At 39.4% G+C, this 19,753-nt stretch overlaps 1 protein-coding gene across 1 annotated transcript in view; it reads left to right on the top strand.

Moving 5' to 3' along the window:
• The window catches only part of LOC121443590 (zinc finger protein 431-like), a 28,173-nt gene extending 12,000 nt beyond the window's left edge, over positions 1-16,173 (top strand). The window contains exons 2-4 of the mRNA XM_041645405.1: positions 13,111-13,237; positions 13,439-13,499; positions 14,904-16,173. Of these exons, the coding sequence (XP_041501339.1) occupies positions 13,111-13,237; positions 13,439-13,499; positions 14,904-16,173 (1,458 nt within the window). The remainder of the gene's footprint in view (positions 1-13,110; positions 13,238-13,438; positions 13,500-14,903) is intronic.
• The last annotated feature ends 3,580 nt before the right edge of the window (positions 16,174-19,753 follow it).

Genomic DNA, 19,753 nt, shown 5'->3' on the forward strand with positions numbered 1-19,753 from the left:
ACTTTATCCTGATGGATTGTTTCTGAGTATTAAATGTTCGTCTCCATCTCTTCTGATTGATTTTAGTTTGAAGTCAACTTTGTTAGAAATTAGTATGGCCACATTTGCTTGTTTCTTAGGTCCATTTGCTTGATAAATCTTTTTCCCAGCCCTTTACTCTGAGTAGATGTCTGTCTTTGTGGTTGAGGCGTGTTTCTTGTAAACAGCAGAATTTTGGATCTTGTTTTCGTGTCCAATCTCTTAGCCTGTGCCTTTTTATAGGTGAGTTGAGCCCATTGACATTAAGTGATATTAATGACCAGTGGTTGTTGACTCCGGTTATTGTTATTGTTTTTGGTAGTAGAGTTTGTGTGTTTCCCTTCATTGAGTTGTGCTGGTGAAGGGTCTCTAGATGTCTGAGTTATTGTGTGCAGTGTTGGCAATGCTGGATTCTTTGGGTTGTGATTTTCCTTCTATTACTTTCTGTAAGGCTGGATTTGTGGCTACGTATTGTTTAAATGTGTTTTTATCCTGGAAAATTTTGTTTTCTCCATTTATAGTTAATGATAGCTTGGCTGGGTTTAGTAGTCTGGGCTTGCATCCATGGTCTCTTAGTTTCTGCAGTACATCTATCCAGGACCTTCTGGGTTTAATGGTTTCCATAGAGAAGTCAAGTATAAGTCTGATAGGTTTACCTTCATAAGTAACTTGACCTTTTTCCTTTGCAGCTCTTAATATTCTTTCTTTATTCTGTATGTTTTGTTTTTTGATTATGATATGGCGAGGCGATGTTTTTTTCTTGATCCAGTGTGTTCGGTGTTATGCTTTTTGAACCTTCATAGGAATGTTTTTCTTTAGGTTGGGAAAGTTTCCTTCTATAATTTTATTTATTTATTTATTTATTTATTTATTTATTTATTTATTTTTGGTTTTTCGAGACAGGGTTTCTCTGTGGTTTTGGAGCCTGTCCTGGAACTAGCTCTTGTTGACCAGGCTGGTCTCGAACTCACAGAGATCCGCCTGCCTCTACCTCCCAAGTGCTGGGATTAAAGGTGTGCGCCACCACCGCCCGGCTTATAATTTTATTAAATATATTTTCTGAACCATTGATCTGTACTTTTCCTTCTTCTACCCCTATTTTTCTTAGGTTTGGTCATTTTATTGTGTCCCAGATTTCCTGAATGTTTTGTGAGGAGCATTTGTTGTATTTGCTGTTTTCTTTGTTCAGTGCGTTCATTTTCTCTGTGGTATCTTCAGTGTCTGAGATTCTTTCTTCTATCTCTTGTATTCTGTTGGTAATACTTGTCTCTGTAGTTCCTGTTTCTTTACCCAGATTTTCCATCCCCAGCCTTCCCTTGGTTTGTGTTTTCTTCATTACCTCCATTTCATTCTTCAAGTCTTGAACTGTTTTCCTTTCCTGTTTGATTGCTCTTTCTTGTTTCTCTTGTTTTTCTTGGGTATCTTTGAGAGGTTTATTAATTTCCTCTACCTTTTTGTTTGTCCATCACTATTTCTTCATGGCAATTTTTCACCTCCTGTTTAAGGTCCATTTTCACATAGTTCCATTTAAAGTCGATATCTTCTATTTCTTCTGGAGTAGGGTGTTTGATTCTTCTTGTTTTGGTATCTTTAGATTCTGGTGATGTCATGTTGCCTTTCAGGTTGTTGCAGGAATTCTTGCATTGGCACCTGCCCATCACTTCCTTCAAATGAAGACAGGAGAGGCCTGGTATCTTGGTCTAGTCTTTGCTGTGACTGATTCTCTTGGTTAATCTCCTCAGTGTAGAAGCAGGAACTGTTCCTGTCTGTATGAAACTCCTCAGCACTATCCAAATGGAACTCCTCAGCACTGAAACAGGGACGCCTGGTAGCCTAAGGACCTGCGGACAAAAGGGCTAAGGTGGGGAACAAGGTGGGGTCGAGTAGAACACAGGAGACCCTCCATCACAAGCTGAAGGTGCCCACACTTCCTTGCCAGGGACCTTCAGGCCTGCCTGGTAGGCAGGCACTCACCCCTCTGGGTGGGTAGCCTTGGTGCAGGTGCAGGAAACTGTTCCTGAGCCAAGGACCTTGCAGACAACAGGGCAGGCTTGGGGGGTCTAATTTGTATTTCTTAACTATACATTGCATCTTTAAATGAGCTGCACAAATATAATACCTTAAACAAGAACACACATACACACACATATATGTATATGTGTATATATATATGTATATGTATATATATGTATATGTATATATACATATATAAAACAGTTGACCTTAAATTTTTATCATTAGGTCAAAATCTATACAAATCCAATGTATTATTATCTCTGTATCATGGCTCCTTTAAATGTAAACAAATGTTTATAAGCAATATTTGGGAATTTGGTAGTAGTTCTCTCCATACTGCTTCCTACTTTTTGTTTGTAGGGATCTCTGCATGGGCTTGCATCAGCCCCTGGAAGAAGCCTCTTTAATAACAAGTAGGCTAAACAGCAATCTATGATAATAGCAGAAAATAGTTATGAATCATTTCATTGATATTTTTTTCTTGGCCAACTGTATTTGGTTCTACCCCTGTTCTGAGCCATTCAATTTCTGGTTCCTGGCCATCTAGGCAGTGTCACTTATGGACTTCCTCTCACAGTATGAGTTTCAAGTTAGACCAGTCATCTATTGGCCACTAAGAAAGCTCTAAGCCACCAGTGTCCCAGCATATCTTGCAGGTAGTACAAGTGTGGGTTGAATGTTTTGTGGCTGGCTTGGTGTCGCAGTTCCACTGGGAACCTTATGTGGTTACAGAAGATGGCTAGTTCAGCCTCCTCTTGAGTACTAGGAGTCCTCACTAGGGTTACCTTTATAGGTCCAGGAAAGTTTTCGCTATACTGTTTCTACATCCCCTGTTAAAAGTTCCCCTATTCCAGTTATCTCTCCCTGTCTTCTCCCCATCTGTCTTTTCTTCACTCACCTGATCCTTCCTGTTTCCATCCCCACCTGCCTCCACTGCACCCATAAAATCTGTTTTATTTCTTCTTATCAACGAGATGCATTCATCTCCTGTAGACCTGTTCTTATTACTTAGCCTCTCTGTGTCTATGGATTGTACTGTGATTAACTGTGTTTACGGTGATTATACTTTACTTAACTGGTAATATCCACCTATAAGTAAATACATATCATGTTTATCTATGTGATCCTGTGTTTCCTCACCTAGGATATTAAAGAACTGAAAAAACTAGACAACAACAAACCAAATAATCCAATTATAATGGGGAACACCTCTAAACAGAATTCTCAGTAAAGGAATCTAAAGTGACTGAGAAACACCTGAAGACATGTTCTACATCCTTAGCCATTAGGGAAATGAATATCAAAACTACGTTGAGTTTTCATCTTACAAGTCTTAGAACTGATAAGGTCCATAACACAAGTGACAGCTAATGCTGGCAAGGACATATAGCAAGGGAATTCATTGCTGTCACAAGTGCAAACTTGTACAGCCAATCTAGAAATTAATATGCAGTCCTCAGGAAATTGGGAGTCAATCTACCTCAAGACAAATGTATACCACTCTTGAACATATACCCAAAAGATACTACCACAAGGACATTTGGTCAACTGTGTTCATAGTGGCTTTGTTCATAAAAGCCATAAACTGCTATATCTGGGAGAGATTGTGTTGATTGATGATTGATGTGTGATGGCTCCTCCACTGTGGGTGGCAATATCTCTAAGAAAGTGGGCTTGGGATACAAAAGGCACCAATCTGACTAGGCAAGAGAGAAAGCCATGAAACACTCCTTGTCCATGTATTTTTGCCTTCAACTATTAGCTTGCTTTTCTATCCTAAGCTCCCAAAATGATGAAGCCAAATTACCCCCACTCATTGTCTGAGCTGCTTTCCATTAAAAGATTTAATTGGAGCAACATAAATGCAAGTTAGAACAAAAAATAGAGAACCAAAAGTAATATTGTTGCTAGAGAGAACCTGGGAATGATGTCTCTTGGAAGAGTATAGAAGATATCAAAACTTTAGGTGGCAAAAAAATTAGAAAGTAGTACACAGAATTAATTAGCTGTTCTTGTAGGATCAGAAAGATGGAAATGTTTTTTTTTATTGAGAAAAGGAGAAAAAAAACAAGTTTCCACCTCCTCCCAGCCTCCCATTTCCCTCCCCCTCCTCCCCCCCTACGCCCCCTCCTCCCACCCTTCTCCCCCTCCCCCCACTCCTTTCCCCCTCCCTCTCCAGTCCAAAGAGCAGTCAGGGTTTTCTGCCCTGTGGTAAGACCTAGGACCTCCCACCTCCGTCCATATCTAGGAAGGTGAACATCCAAACTGGCTGGGCTCCCACAAAGCCATCACATTACGTAGGATCAAACCCCCGTGCCATTGTCCTTTGTGTCTCATCAGCCCTCATAGTTCGCCATGTTCAGAGAGTCCAGTTTTATCCCATGCTTTTTCAGTCACAGTCCAGCTGGTCTTGGTGAGCTCTCAATAGATCAGCTCCACTGTCTCAGTGGGTGGGTGCACCCCTCGTGGTCCCGACTTCTTTGCTCATGTTCTCCCTCCTTCTGCTCCTCATTGGGACTTTGGGAGCTCAGTCCAGTGCTCCAGTGTGGGTCTCTGTCTCTATCTCCATCCATCACCAGATGAAGGTTCTATGATGATATGCAAGATATTCGTCAGTATTGCTCTAGGATAGGGTCATTTCAGGTTCCCTATTCTCAACTGCCCAAGGAACTAACTGGGGACCTCAGCTTGGGCACCTGGGAGCCCCTCTAGGGTCAGGTCTCTTGCCAACCCTAAAGTGGTTCCCTTAACTAAGAATTGTGGTTCCGTGCTCCCCTGTCCAACCTTCCTTTATCCCAATCCTCCTGCTTTCCCAAGGCCCGACCTCCTTCCCTTCTAACTTTTCTCTCCCCATCTCCCCTTACCCCCAACCCACCCCACCCCAAGATCCCAATTTTCTCCCCGGCAATTTTGTCTACTTCCCTTAGCCCAGAGGATAACTATATGCTTTTCCTTGGGTTCCCCTTCTTACTTAGCTTCTTTAGATTCACCTATTGTAGACTCCGTGACCCTTATTTATGGCTAGAAACCAATTATGAGTGAGTACATCCCATGTTCATCTTTTTGGGTCTGGGATACCTCACTCAGGATAGTGTTTTCTATTTCCATCCATTTGCATGCAAAATTCGAGAAGTCATTGTTTTTTACCGCTGAGTAGTACTCTAATGTGTATATATTCCATACTTTCTTCATCCATTCTTCCATTGAAGGGCATCTAGGTTGTTTCCAGGTTCTGGCTATTACAAATAATACTGCTATGAACATAGTTGAACAAATGCTTTTGTCATATGATAGGGCATTTCTTGGGTATATTCCCAAGAGTGGTATTGCTGGGTCCAGGGGTAGGTTGATCCCGAATTTCCTAAGAAACCGAAACACTGACTTCCATAGTGGTTGCACAAGATTGCATTCCCACCAGCAATGGATGAGGGTACCCCTTCCTCCACAACCTCTCCAGCAATGGTTATCGTTGGTGTTTTTGACTTTAGCCATTCTCACAGGTGTAAGATGATATCTCAAAGTTGTTTTGATTTGCATTTCCTTGATTGCTAAGGAAGTTGAGCATGACCTTAAGTGTCTTTTGGCCATTTGAACTTCTTCTGTTGAGAATTCTCTGTTCAGATCATTGCCCCATTTTTTAATTGGGTTAATTAGCATTTTAAAGTCTAGTTTCTTGAGTTCTCTATATATTTTGGAGATCAGACCTTTGTCTGTTGCGGGGTTGGTGAAGATCTTCTCCCAGTCATTTGGTTGCCTTTGTGTCTTAGTGACAGCATCCTTTGCTTTGCAGAAGCTTCTCAGTTTTAGTAGGTCCCATTTATTCAATGTTGCTCTTAATGTCTGTGCTTCTGGGGTTATACATAGGAAGCGATCTCCTGTGCCCATCTGTTGTAGGGTTTTTCCCACTTTCTCTTCTATCCTTTTCAGTGCGTTCGGGCTGATATTGAGGTCTTTAATCCATTTGGACTTGAGTTTTGTGCACGGTGAAAGATGTGGGTCTATTTTCATTCTTCTACAGGTTGACATCCAGTTGTGCCAGCACCATTTGTTGAAGATGCTTTCTTTCTTCCATTGTATACTTTTAGCTCCTTTATCAAAAATGAGGTGTTCATAGGTTTGTGGGTTAAAATCCGGGTCTTCGATATGATTCCATTGGTCGACTTCTCTGTTTTTATGCCAGTACCACACTGTTTTCATCACTGTAGCTCTGTAATAGAGTTTGAAGTCAGGGATGGTAATGCCTCCAGAAGATCCTTTATTGTATAGGATTGTTTTGGCTATCCTGGGTTTTTTGTTTTTCCATATAAAGTTGATTATTGTCCTCTCCAGATCTGTGAAGAATTTTGATGGGATCTTGATGGGGATTGCATTGAATCTATAAATTGCCTTAGGTAGAATTGCCATTTTTACTATGTTGATCCTCCCAATCCAAGAGCAAGGTAGATTCATCCATTTTTTGGTATCCTCTTCAATTTCTTTCTTCAATGCCTTAAAGTTCTTGTCAAATAGATCTTTCACTTCCTTGGTTAGATTTACCCCAAGATATTTAATGCTGTTTGTGGCTATCGTGAATGGTGAAGCTTCTCTGATTTCCCTCTCTGCTTCCCTATCCTTTGTGTATAAGAGGGCGACTGATTTTTTGGAGTTGATCTTGTATCCTGCCACATTACTAAAGCTGTTTATCAGATGTAAAAGTTCTTTGGTGGAGTTTTGGGGGTCGCTTAAGTACACTATCATATCATCTGCGAATAACGAAAGTTTAACTTCTTCCTTTCCAATTCGAATCCCCTTGATCCCATTATGTTGTCTTATTGCTATTGCTAGAACTTCAAGTACTATATTGAAGAGGTATGGAGAGAGTGGACATCCTTGTCGTGTTCCTGAGTTAAGCGGGATGGCTTTGAGTTTCTCTCCGTTTAATTTGATGTTAGCTGTCGGCTTGCTGTATATAGCTTTTATTATATTTAGGTATGACCCTTGTATCCCTAATCTCTCCAAGACTTTTAACATAAATGGATGTTGAATTTTGTCGAATGCTTTTTCAGCATCTAATGAGATGATCATATGGTTATTTTCCTTCAGTTTATTTATATGCTGGATTACATTGATAGATTTTCGTAGGTTGAACCAGCCCTGCATCTCAGGAATGAAGCCTACTTGATCATAATGGATAATTTTTCGGATGTGTTCTTGGATTCGGTTTGCCAGTATTTTGTTGAGGATTTTTGCGTCGATGTTCATGAGTGAGACTGACCTGTAATTCTCTTTCCTGGTTGAGTCTTTGTGTGGTTTTGGTATCAGAGTAACTGTAGCTTCATAAAAGGAATTAGGTAATGACCCTTCTGTTTCTATATTGTGGAATACATTAAGGAGTATGGGTATTAGCTCTTCTTGGAAGTTCTGGTAGAATTCCGCATTGAAACCATCTGGTCCTGGGCTTTTTTTGGTAGGGAGGTTTTTGATAACAGCTTCTAATTCTTCGCGACCAACAGGTCTGTTTAGATTGTTCACCAGGTCCTGGTGTAACTTTGGTATATGGTATTTATCTACAAAAGTGTCCATTTCTTTTACATTTTCCAGCTTTGTGTTATACAGGCTTTTGTAATATGATCTGATGATTCTCTGAATTTCCTCTGTGTCTGTGGTTATGTCCCCCTTTTCATTTCTGATCTTTTTAATTTGCGTATTCTCTCTCTGCCGTTTGATTAGTTTGGATAGGGGTTTATCAATCTTGTTGATTTTCTCCAGGAACCAGCTTTTTGTTTCATTGATTCTTTGGATTGTTTTCTGTGTTTCTATTTTGTTGATTTCAGCCCTCAGTTTGATTATTTCCAATCTTCTACTCCTCCTAGGTGAGTCTGCTTCTTTTTTTTCTAGAGCTTTCAGGTGGGCTGTTAAGTCTCCAGTATGTGCTTTCTCTGTTTTCTTTAGGTGGGCACTTAGTGCTATGAACTTTCCTCTCAGGACTGCTTTCATAGTGTCCCATAAGTTCGAGTATGTTGTTTCTTTATTTTCATTGAATTCAAGGAAGACATTTATTTCTTTCTTTATTTCTTCCTTAATCCAGGTATGGTTCAGAAGTTGACTGTTCAGTTTCCATGAGTTTGTAGGCTTTCTGGGGGTAGCATTGTTGTTTAATTCTAACTTTAATCCATGGTGATCTGATAAGACACAGGTGGTTACTAATATTTTTTTTTAACTGTGTAAGTTAGCTTTGTTATCAAGTATGTGGTCAATTTTCGAGAAGGTTCCATGAGCTGCAGAGAAGAAGGTATATTCTTTCCTCTTCGGGTGGAATAATCTATAGATGTCTGTTAAGTCCATTTGCTTCATTACCTCCATTAATTCTCTAATTTCTCTGTTAGGTTTCTGTTTGATTCACCTGTCCATTGGTGAGAGAGGAGTGTTGAAGTCTCCTACTATTAGTGTGTGTGGTTTGATGTCTGCCTTGAGTTTTAGTAATGTTTCTTTTACATATGTGGGCGCTTTTATATTCGGGGCATAGATATTCAGGATTGAGACTTCATCCTGATGAATTGTTCCTGTTATGAGTATAAAATGTCCCTCTCCATCTCTTCTGATTGATTTAAGTTTGAAGTCAACTTTCTTAGAAATTAGTATGGCCACACCTGCTTGTTTCTTAGGTCCATTTGCTTGATAAGCCTTTTCCCAGCCCTTTACTCTGAGTAGGTGCCTGTCTTTGTGGTTGAGGTGTGTTTCTTGTAGACAGCAGAACATTGGATCCTGTTTTCGTATCCAATCCCTTAGCCTGTGCCTTTTTATAGGTGAGTTGAGCCCATTGACATTAAGTGATATTAATGACCAGTGGTTGTTAACTCCGGTCACTTTTTTAGTAGTAGGGTTTGTGTGTTTCCCTTCTTTGAGTTGCGCTGGTGAAAGGTCTCTAGATGACTGAGTTATTGTGGGCATTGTTGGACTCCTTGGTTAGTGATTTTCCTTCTATAATTTTCTGTAAGGCTGGATTTGTGGCTACGTATTGTTTGAATTTGTTTTTATCCTGGAAAATTTTGTTTTCTCCATTTATAGTGAACGAAAGCTTGGCTGGATATAGTAGTCTGGGCTTGCATCCATGATCTCTTAGTTTTTGTAGTACATCTATCCAGGACCTTCTGGCTTTCATGGTTTCCATAGAGAAGTCAGGTGTAAGTCTGATAGGTTTACCTTTATAAGTAACTTGGCCTTTTTCCTTTGCGGCTCTTAATATTCTTTCTTTATTCTGTGTATTTTGTGTTTTGATTATTATATGTCGAGGGGATGTTTTTTTTTGATCCAGCCTATTTGGTGTTCTGTATGCTTCTTGAACCTTCATAGGTACCTCTTTCTTCAGGTTGTGATGGAGGAAGGTCATTGGCTAATAAAGGCACTGCCCTGGCCCATTTTATTGGTTAGAGGATAGGTGGGAGGAGTAAACAGAACAAAATGCTGGGAGGAAGAGGAAGTGAGCTCAGGGACTCGACAGCTCTCCTCTCTGGAGCAGACGCCTGGGAGAGATGCGATGCCCCGCTCAAGGCATGAAGCTCCAACCCAGGATGGACTAGGCTAGAATCTTCCCGGTAAGACCGGTTCTCACAGATTATTAGAGATGGGTTGATCGGGATGTGAGAGTTAGCCTGTAAGTGCTAGAGCTAAAGGGCCAAGCAGTGCTTAAAAGAATACAGTGTCTGTGTAATTATTTTGGTGCATAAGCTAGCCATGTGGGCGGCCGGGTGTGGGGAACGCAGCCCTGCCGCCCCATATTACTACAAGGTTGGGAAAGTTTTCTTCTATAATTTTATTAAGTATATTTTCTGTACCGTTGAGCTGCACTTCTTCTCCTTCTTCTACTCCAATTATTCTTAGGTTTGGTCTTTTTATTGTGTCCCAAATTTCCTGAATGTTTTGTGATGAGAATTTGTTGGTTTTGCTGTTTTCTTTGATCAGTGTGTTTATTTTTTCTATGGTATCTTCAGTGTCTGATATTCTCTCTTCTATCTCTTGTAATCTGTTGTTAGTACTTGTTTCTGTCATTCCTGTTCGTTTACCTAGATTTTCCATCTCCATTCTTCCCTCGGTTTGTGCTTTCTTCATTGCTTCCATTTCATTCTTCATGTCTTGAACCGCTTCCCTAACCTGTTTGATTGCTTTTTCTTGTTTCTCTTGGTTTTCTTGCGTGTCTTTGAGCGATTTATTCATTTCCTCTACCTTTTTGTTTGTAATCTCTAATTGTTTATGGCAGTTTTTCACCTCCTGTTTAAGGTCCTCTATTATTTTCATATAGTTCACTTTTGAGTCGATTTCTTCTATTTCTTCAGGAGTAGGGTGTACAATTCTTCTTATTTCGGGATCCCTGGTTTCTGGTGATGTCATGTTGCCTTTCAGATTGTTGGAGGAATTCTTGTATTGGCGCCTTCCCATCTCTTCCTTCAAATGGAGCCAGGAGAGGCCTGGTCTCTTGGTCCAGACTTTGCTGTGATTGACTCTCAGGGTATATCTCTTCAGTGTAGAAGCAGGAACCGTTCCCGTCCAGATGGGATTCCTCCTCAACCGTCCTGATGGGATTCCTCAGCAACTAAACAGGGCCGCCGGTAGCCCAATGATCCAGGGCCAACAGGATGAATGGAGCCGGGGGGGGGGGGGGGGGGGGGGGGGTAGGGGTATCCAGGAGCGCGCAGGAAGCCTGGTGCCGGAGCTGAAGGTGCCCGGCTCCCTTACAGGGGACCCTGAGGCCTGCCCGGCTGGCAGGCACTCACCGCTCTGGGTGGGTCGCCTTAGTTTAGGAGCTTAAGACTGTAGTTGAGCACTGGTCCTAGCATACAGCGGGGCAGGGTTGGGGAGGGGTGCTGGGGGTGCTTGGTCGTGCGAAAGAAAGACAGCCCTGCAGAAGGAGCTGGGGGAGGGGGTTTATGCTCTCTTCTGGGACAGTCCGCCCGCCCCTGGGTAGCACACACTCACCCGTCCTGATGGGATTCCTCAGCAACTAAACAGCGAAAGATGGAAATGTTAAGAGAAATGACAGAAAGTGGAGATTGAAATCATAGAATTTCAGTTGAAATTGATTAAGCTGGAGGTTATTTGTGTGATATTTTGGATCCAAAATATTTCTTTTTCTGCCTCTGACCTGGAAATTTAGTAAAGCAGAATTTAAAAATATGAGCTAATTCCTTAAATGGAATATTGAGTGTGGTGGATGGTTATTACTGATGATTCATTCAAGACTACAGTAAAAAAAAAACACCAAATGGGGCAGAAATAAATGAAAATGAAAAAGCAGTTTATTATGGTAGTCAATTACTGGAACAGGCAGGGATTTTCAAGGATTTTATCACCATTATAGAGAAGGCCCTTGCTATAGAATGGAAGCCTAGCAAGGTGCTCTAATGGTAAGACTCCATTCACATAAGCATTCAACTTATGGAAGGTGTAAGCAAAGTGATTCTTAACTGTAACCCTAAACGCATTTTTCTTCATTGGTTGCCATGAGCCTATTGTGACCCAGGTCAGAATGTAATTGATTGAATGAAAACCTCTCATATAGGAAGATGTATTTGAACTTGTCCCTCTTCTTGTCAACTTTCATTTGATTGCTTGTGAATCCAGTAGGAGGAGGAGCCTTTCTGGATGAAATTCCTCATTGGACATGTGATATGAGTTTCTATAGCCACAACCTATTCCCTGTTCTTTGTGCCTGCTATGTTGTGGTTGATACTAATCAGTCAGCTTTCTTCTTTTGCTGTCATGACTTCCCTACCATTATAAACTCCATCACCAAATCACATAAGATTCAGCAAAATTAACTGCTATTTGATCCTAAGACAGTTTGGTAGCCTACAGTTTTCATTTTTGTTTGTTTATTTCTGAATACCAGATTTGTCTGTATACCCCTATATGTCCTGAAAGTTGCTGTGTATACCAGGCTGGCTTCAAACTCAGAGATCCCCTGACCCTGATTCCCAAGTACTGGGATTAAAAGTGGGCCTTGATTTTTTTGTTTTTATATTGTTGTATGATGGTTTTGTTCCTATCAAGCATATGCTGTTGTACTGAGCTTCACCCATATCTTGAATTTTAAAATTTGACAGAGGGTATCATTATGTTTCCCAGGATGGCATGTATTCATGACATTGATACTGGTTGTGCTTTCTGAGTCATTGGATTGCAGGTGCATCACCTTCTTCCTTCCTATTTTGTTTGTTTGAATTTTTATTTTAATATGAGTATTTACTTGTACATGGATATGTACCATGTGAGTGCCTGATCCTTACATTGATTAAAAGATGGAACTAGGAACCCTGAACTTGGAATAATGAATAGTTGTGATCCCCCCATGTAATTCCTTGAGTCAGACCAGGAGTACTCTTTACTGTTGAAACATCTTTCCTGCTCAGTGTTGATTATTTGTAATCAACATATATATTTGATGCTTTCATTTGTCCAATTATAACTTTTTAAACATCCAGTGCCTTTTAGTAAAATCTTATTTATGTTGCAGTTTAAATTGAGACACTTCAGGTTTCTCATAGATGAATAAAGAGCTGGAGTAAATAGATAACTCTTTTCAGGAACTACAGCAAAAACCTCTGAGTTCTTTCTATCTTTTATGTTTGTTTGATTGACTTTTAAATGGAAACAGATCCTTAATATATATTTATGGCTGTCCTAGAAGTGATTGCATGGACTAGGCCATTCAACTCAGAGGCAGATAGATATATGCCTCTGCCTTCTGAGTGCAAGGATTAAAGGCATGATTCAATACACCCAGCTTGCCTATCTTACTTTTCTTTTTTTGTAGTTAGAAATTAATCATCCATACAATTTCTCTCATGTGTCCTCTGTACTGTTGATCTGTTTACTTATCTTTTATTGTTTGTTAATAGGCATTTCAAAGGGTTCATAAATTACAGAGGTGAATCTTCCATTCAGTTTGTTTCTAAAGTGACTTGGTAATTACATTATGTCTATTTCATAGAATAAGTATGGGGAGCACCAAAGTTATATGACTATACTGTCAAAGAAGTATACATTTGCAGTGTTGTCAAAGTCATGATTTCTGTTGTACAAATGTATGGAATATTTCAGAATGCAGTGACCTATGATGATGTACATATCGACTTCACTTGGGAAGAATGGACTTTGCTGGATCCTACCCAGAGGAGTCTCTACAAAGATGTGATGTTGGAAACCTACAGAAACCTTACTAGTATAGGTAAGACTGAATTATATTTCATGTTTTAAAATAAGGGGACAATTGTTCATTGGTAGCTGGTTCTCTTTTGTAATATGATTGAGGAAGAAGAAGAATGAAATGAATAAATCAGGCATGGCTGCAAGGTTCAATGCAAATGGTAACAAATTTTTTTTTACACATTTCAATATATAACATACATATTCTGGCATTATATTTTAGGATACAGTTGGGAAGACCATAATATTGAAGAACATTGTCAAAGTTCTAGAAGACATGAAAGGTAATTTTCATGTGTAAGCTGATAGAATTGTATCTCTGAAGAATGTGTAATCCATCCTATAAGCTTTAAACAAAAGCAACAGTGTAAATACTAAAGTGCATTGATGATTTTTAAATTCTCACAAAATCATATACCTTAATTTCAGATAAGTGAACTGCATTTGCAAGCCATTCTTTTAAGAAGGAAGATAAGGAAACAATGTCTTAACCTATATTAAAATTTGAGTCATAATATGATGAGAGCTATATTGTAGAATTATCAATCTATTTATTTCATGAATATATATATATATATATAAAATATATACATATTGAAAAGGTGATAAGTATCTCTCTAAAACTCTATTATACTAATAGTCCATAGAAAAGGTAGTTTAACTCATAGACTTGTGACTGTGCAAAGTTTAGTGAGGGGGCAGTTAAAGTCATCAGTCAAGGGGCAGCTGTTATGGAGAGGCCTTAATCCATATACCACAAGTCTATGAACATAAAGTCAAACTGTGTGAACTCAATGTGGAAACCTTATATTTGTTATTTTTCTTTTACTAGGTATGTCATATGTTACTCTGGATACAAGCCCCATGAGCATAGGGATGTGAAAATAGATAACATACCTTTTTCTCAGAACAATTAGAAGATATGTAGCAGTCCCCATTATGAATATACTTGTTGAATTTGTTGGACAAGTATATAAGTAATTGGTTTTCTAGCCTCATTGTTAATATATCAGTAAGCTCACATTTCAGAAAAGCATCATGAGTACCAGGACTGTGTAAGTACTTCTGTTTGTCATAGTTCACTTACCAAATGTAGTATCACTCACAATATAGGAAACTTTATTTATTTATTTTTTTTTTTTAGTTTTTCGAGACAGGGTTTCTCTTTAGCTTTGGAGCCTGTCCTGGCACTAGCTCTTGTAGACCAGGCTGGCCTCGAATTCACAGAGATCCGCCTGCCTCTGCCTCCCAAGTGCTGGGATTAAAGGCGTGCGCCACCACCGCCCGGCTATAGGAAACTTTATGAATGCAACAAGGGTGGTGAAGTTCTGAGATTTTTCAGTTCTCTTCAAATAGGTAAAAATTCTCATACAGAAGAAAGAGTCTGTAAATGTGAACCATGTTATAAAGGTTGTTATCTATTGTCTTCAAAGATGCAAAACAAGCCTTAATGAAGGGGAACAACAAGATTGTAAACATGGTGATAAAACCTTAAGATATTATTTCTCTTTAAAATTGGACCAAATTGTAAAATTAATTCATACAGATAAAAATATTCAACAATGAATGTGCTAATTCTTTAACATGTCCCACTATCATTACAGGCATGAAAAAAGTCAAACTAGAGAGAAAACATCTGTATATACTCAATGTGTTAAAGCCTTCACATGTGACAGTTATCTACACAGGTTTGAAAGAACACATACTAGATTGAAACCCTTTGAACATAACGAATGTGGTAAAGCCTTTTTACATCACAGTCCTCTTCAGATACATAAAAGAACACATACTGGAGAGAAGCCCTATGAATGTAATCAGTGTGGAAAAGCCTTTGCATATCACAGTAGTCTCCGAAAACATGAAAAAAGCCATACTGGAGAGAAGCCCTATGAATGTAATCAGTGTGGAAAAGCCTTTGCACGTAATAGTAGTCTCCAAATACATGAAAGAAGCCATACTGGAGAGAAGCCCTACGAATGTAATCAGTGTGGAAAAGCCTTTGCACAACACAGCCATCTTCAACATCATGAAAGAACCCATACTGGAGAGAAGCCCTATGAATGTAATCAGTGTGGAAAAGCCTTTGCATGGCATTGTCATCTACAAGAACATAAAAGAACACATACTGGAGAGAAGCCCTATGAATGTAATCAGTGTGGAAAAGCCTTTGCATATCACAGTAGTCTCCGAAAACATGAAAAAAGCCATACTGGAGAGAAGCCCTATGAATGTAATCAGTGTGGAAAAGCCTTTGCACGTAATAGTAGTCTCCAAATACATGAAAGAAGCCATACTGGAGAGAAGCCCTACGAATGTAATCAGTGTGGAAAAGCCTTTGCACAACACAGCCATCTTCAACATCATGAAAGAACCCATACTGGAGAGAAGCCCTATGAATGTAATCAGTGTGGAAAAGCCTTTGCATGGCATGGTTATCTACAAGAACATAAAAGAATACATACTGGCGAGAAGCCCTATGAATGTAATCAGTGTGGAAAAGCCTTTACACATCATAGTAGTCTCCAAATACATGAAAGAAGCCATACTGGAGAGAAGCCCTATGAATGTAATCAGTGTGGAAAAGCCTTTGCACGTAATAGTATTCTCCAAAAACATAAGAGAAGCCATACTGGAGAGAAGCCCTATGAATGTAATCAGTGTGGAAAAGCCTTTGCACATCATAGTAGTCTCCAAAAACATAAGAGAAGCCATACTGGAGAGAAGCCCTATGAATGTAATCAGTGTGGAAAAGCCTTTGCATGGTATTGTCATCTACAAGAACATAAAAGAACACATACTGGAGAGAAGCCCTATGAATGTAATCAGTGTGGAAAAGCCTTTGCATGTCACAGTTATCTCCGAAAACATGAAAGAAGCCATACTGGAGAGAAGCCCTATGAATGTAATCAGTGTGGAAAAGCCTTTGCATGGCATGGTCATCTACAAGAACATAAATGAACACATACTGGAGAGAAGCCCTATGAATGTAATCAGTGTGGAAAAGCCTTTGCACGTCAGAGTCATCTCCAAATACATGAAAGAAGACATACTGGAGAGAAATCTAATGAATGTAATTAGTGTGATAAAGCCTTTGCTTATAGCATAGTTATTTTGAAGGTGCCTCAATGCCTGTGTTATAGGAATGAATGCTTATAAGAGAGAAAGTTGCATGTGTGAAAAATTGTTTGTTTAAAGAGTTGTTTTAATTGTAATTGTGTGATGTCATTATATGTTTGTGTGAGTATGTAAAGTTTTCATGTTTGCTTCTGAGAATGTTTGACCCTCGAATCATCTTGTAGCAAGAATTACAGGAAGTTGTCAAAAATTAGGCCTTGGTCCTAGGAATGAATATTTCTTAATTGCCCAGCCATGTTTCTAGTGCTGTAAATATTTTAAAGCCTGTTTGTATCATGTTGAAGTCAAGAAATAGGGATAAACACATATGAGAGAAAAACTCTATTCCTGAAAATGATTTTGTAAAGACGTTGGACATCACAGTTGTGTTCAGCTTCAAGAAAAAAAACATGTTTCATTTATTTTTGTAATAGCCTTGAAGGAAGTAAATTAGAGCCATGTTCACTGAAGACTGATGTTAGAGATCACTTCATTGTGGTTTCTACTTTGAAACATTTGAGGTAGATACTAAAATGTGCTTCATGTGTGACAAATTCATTTCTTGCCTCTAAGACTTTCCAGAAATTAGAAAAATCACAAATCTTGCTTTATCAAGAGTTGCTGTTTGAGTGTAGCCTATGTTTGGCTTCAGAATATGTGAACTATGAGGGAAAGGGTATTGGAACATGCACACAAGGGACACTATATTTTGGAAGAGGAACAAGAAGTGCTCTGAGAGACTGGAAAAGTTTCTACTAAAATACCAATTTTTCAAACTAGAGCCCTGTGTTTCCCTAGGGTGTAATGGCAGAGCTGGGAAGGGCTGTGCTGGCTTAGTAATTTGATTTCTGCTCATCTAGTAAGGGAACTGCTACTGTCTTGAGGCTCAGCTGGGCAAGTCTAGCTCTTGAGGGACTCTGGGCAAGCCTAGCAATCAGGAGCACCAGTGGGAAAGTAGATTGTGATCTATGAGGGAGCCAATAGGGAGCCATGTGAGTTGTTTTTCTTTTTCCCTAAATTGTATATTTTATTTCTACCTCCAGTTCTTATCCCACCTTCCTTTGAAGAGGTAATACTAACTACCATTATGTGATCGGGGAATGACTGTTCTGGTTTGTTTCAGCTGAATTTTTTTAAATTTATTTATTATGTATACAGTATTCTCAGTATTCTGTCTGCATGTATTCCTACAGGCCAGAAGAGCGCACCAGATCTCACAACAGATGGTTGTGAGTCACCATGTGGTTGCTTGGAATTGAACTCAGGACCTTTGGAAGAGAAGGCAGTGCTCTTAACCACTGAGCCATCTCTCCAGCCCCTAAGCTGAATTTTTTTTGGCATCAGGTGGTAGTATTATGGTACCCTTCCATAGAGCCTCTCATAAAGACCAAAGTCTCAGATGTAGACAGAGTTGTCTGGGAAGCACTAACATATCCAAAGTCCATAAGACATTCTTGACGGACTCACAATAGCTTCCATCTGTTAGAGGATTCCACTTAACTTCTACAGTTGGACTCAAGAGTGATGAGCCCACAACCAACTGTCACACCATTTTATACCTGTTTCATCAGCCAGAAGTCAGCATGATGCCCTCCCCATGTGACTTCTGGATAGGGAGAAGAGAGGTATTTAGTATCATTTAATTTGGAGGTTAAAACAATCCTGAGCCTGTCCTTCTTTGCTGTGTGAAGGTGCTCTAGGAGCCAAGGTCTGATGTCTCACATCCGTACAGAATCTTTTTATTAAGAAAATATTACTGAGATTGGCTAGGTAACTAACATCTCATGTAGACTTACATCTAATGTCCGTGGAGTGTGAACTGTTGTGTTGTTAGCAATCCTCTTATCTTTTCATTAAAATTTCTTGTTGAGTACTGAAGGCCGATGCAGGTGTCAAAAATTAATCTTTCTTTCTGTGTTGTCAATGCCAGTTGAGCATCTAGTCTTTAGAGGTCACTTGTGCTTGGAAGGAACCTCAGATTCTTCATGTCTCTCTGTTATCAGTTGTCCATCAATATGAGGATAAGTCAAAAGCTTTGCTTTATGTACTGTGGCTTCCTGTGAAGCCTTGAAGAAATCTTTCCCACATTGATCCTCCTTTTGTACACTTGATAATGATTCCAATTCATCGATTGGGTTCTCTATGGGCTCCATGAACAGGACAATAAATGATCAATAGATAGCCTTTGTTCCTATGGACCTCACTGATCTTGTATAGAAATGAGAGAAATATTCCCCCTTTTGGTCCCTGTAATGACATTAGAATAGCTTCTAAGAATGATTATTAAACACTAGAAGATCAGTTTTATACTAGTTTTGTGCTTTTAACTACTTTATAATACTTCAGGAGTCAGACACAACTCAATAAACTTTCTTTGGCATACCTTTCAACCACTCCTTGAAATAGTTGGAATCTGACCTTGCAAACTTTAATAAATAAATGATTCCTAAGTCTCATCCTTATGTACCTTAAACAACTTACTCAGAACTTCATAGCTTGTAAAACCTTTCCAGTCTTCTTTATCCTGGAGCCATCTAGTCTTAATCTTGTTCATACATCTAAGTCCTTTTTTATTATGGTCATTTACATATTTATGTTCTTCTAACATGTTCTTTTATGTACTTCTTCCTTTCTGCTAATATCATCATAAGTTGGAACATTAACAAATATGTTTATGATCTGTTGTGAGAATTTTCTCCCCCATGGAAGGGGCAGAAGCAGTTTCTATCCCATAACCATAATTACCAATGAAGATACAAACTACAATTTCACCAAAGTCCATTCTGGGAACCAACCAGTGTGTTTATTGAGCTTAGTTACTGAGCATGGTTGAAAAGATACATAAAAGGGGTTTTGATTCTGTGGTTGTTTGAATCAAAATGACCCCCAAAGTCCCATGGAGAGGCACTATTAGGAGATGTGGCCTTGTTGATTATGGCATACCATAATCACTTTCTGCTGCCTGCTGATCTGGATGTAGAACACTCAGCTCTTTCTCCATGCTTTCTGCCATGATGATAATGGACTAAATCCTCTGAAACTGTAAGCCAGGCCAAATCAAATATTTTCCCTTGTAAGTGTTGCTGTGGTCATGGTGTCTCTTCACAGCAATAGAAGCTCTAACTAAGATACACAGAAGCAGCACAAGGCATGTCTCCATCCAGTATGTACAATGGCTCTCCCATAGCTGCATATGTGGAGCTTACCTTCTCTCTACACTTCCACTGCCCATATACTCTCCATTACAACATTTTTCTCCATGGACACTCATGGTAAATTTCTCTGTGGTTTTGTAGCCTGTCCTGGGACTAGCTCTTGTAGACCATGCTGGTCTTGAACTCACAGAGATCTGCCTGACTCTGCCTCCCAAGTGCTGGGATTAAAGGCGTGCGCCACCACTGCCCGGTTTAAATTCCCACTTTCA

This window comes from Microtus oregoni, unplaced genomic scaffold (assembly GCF_018167655.1).
Source record: "Microtus oregoni isolate MIOR12 unplaced genomic scaffold, Mior012 000109F_ref0000275, whole genome shotgun sequence".
In the NCBI taxonomy this organism is placed as follows: domain Eukaryota; kingdom Metazoa; phylum Chordata; class Mammalia; order Rodentia; family Cricetidae; genus Microtus; species Microtus oregoni.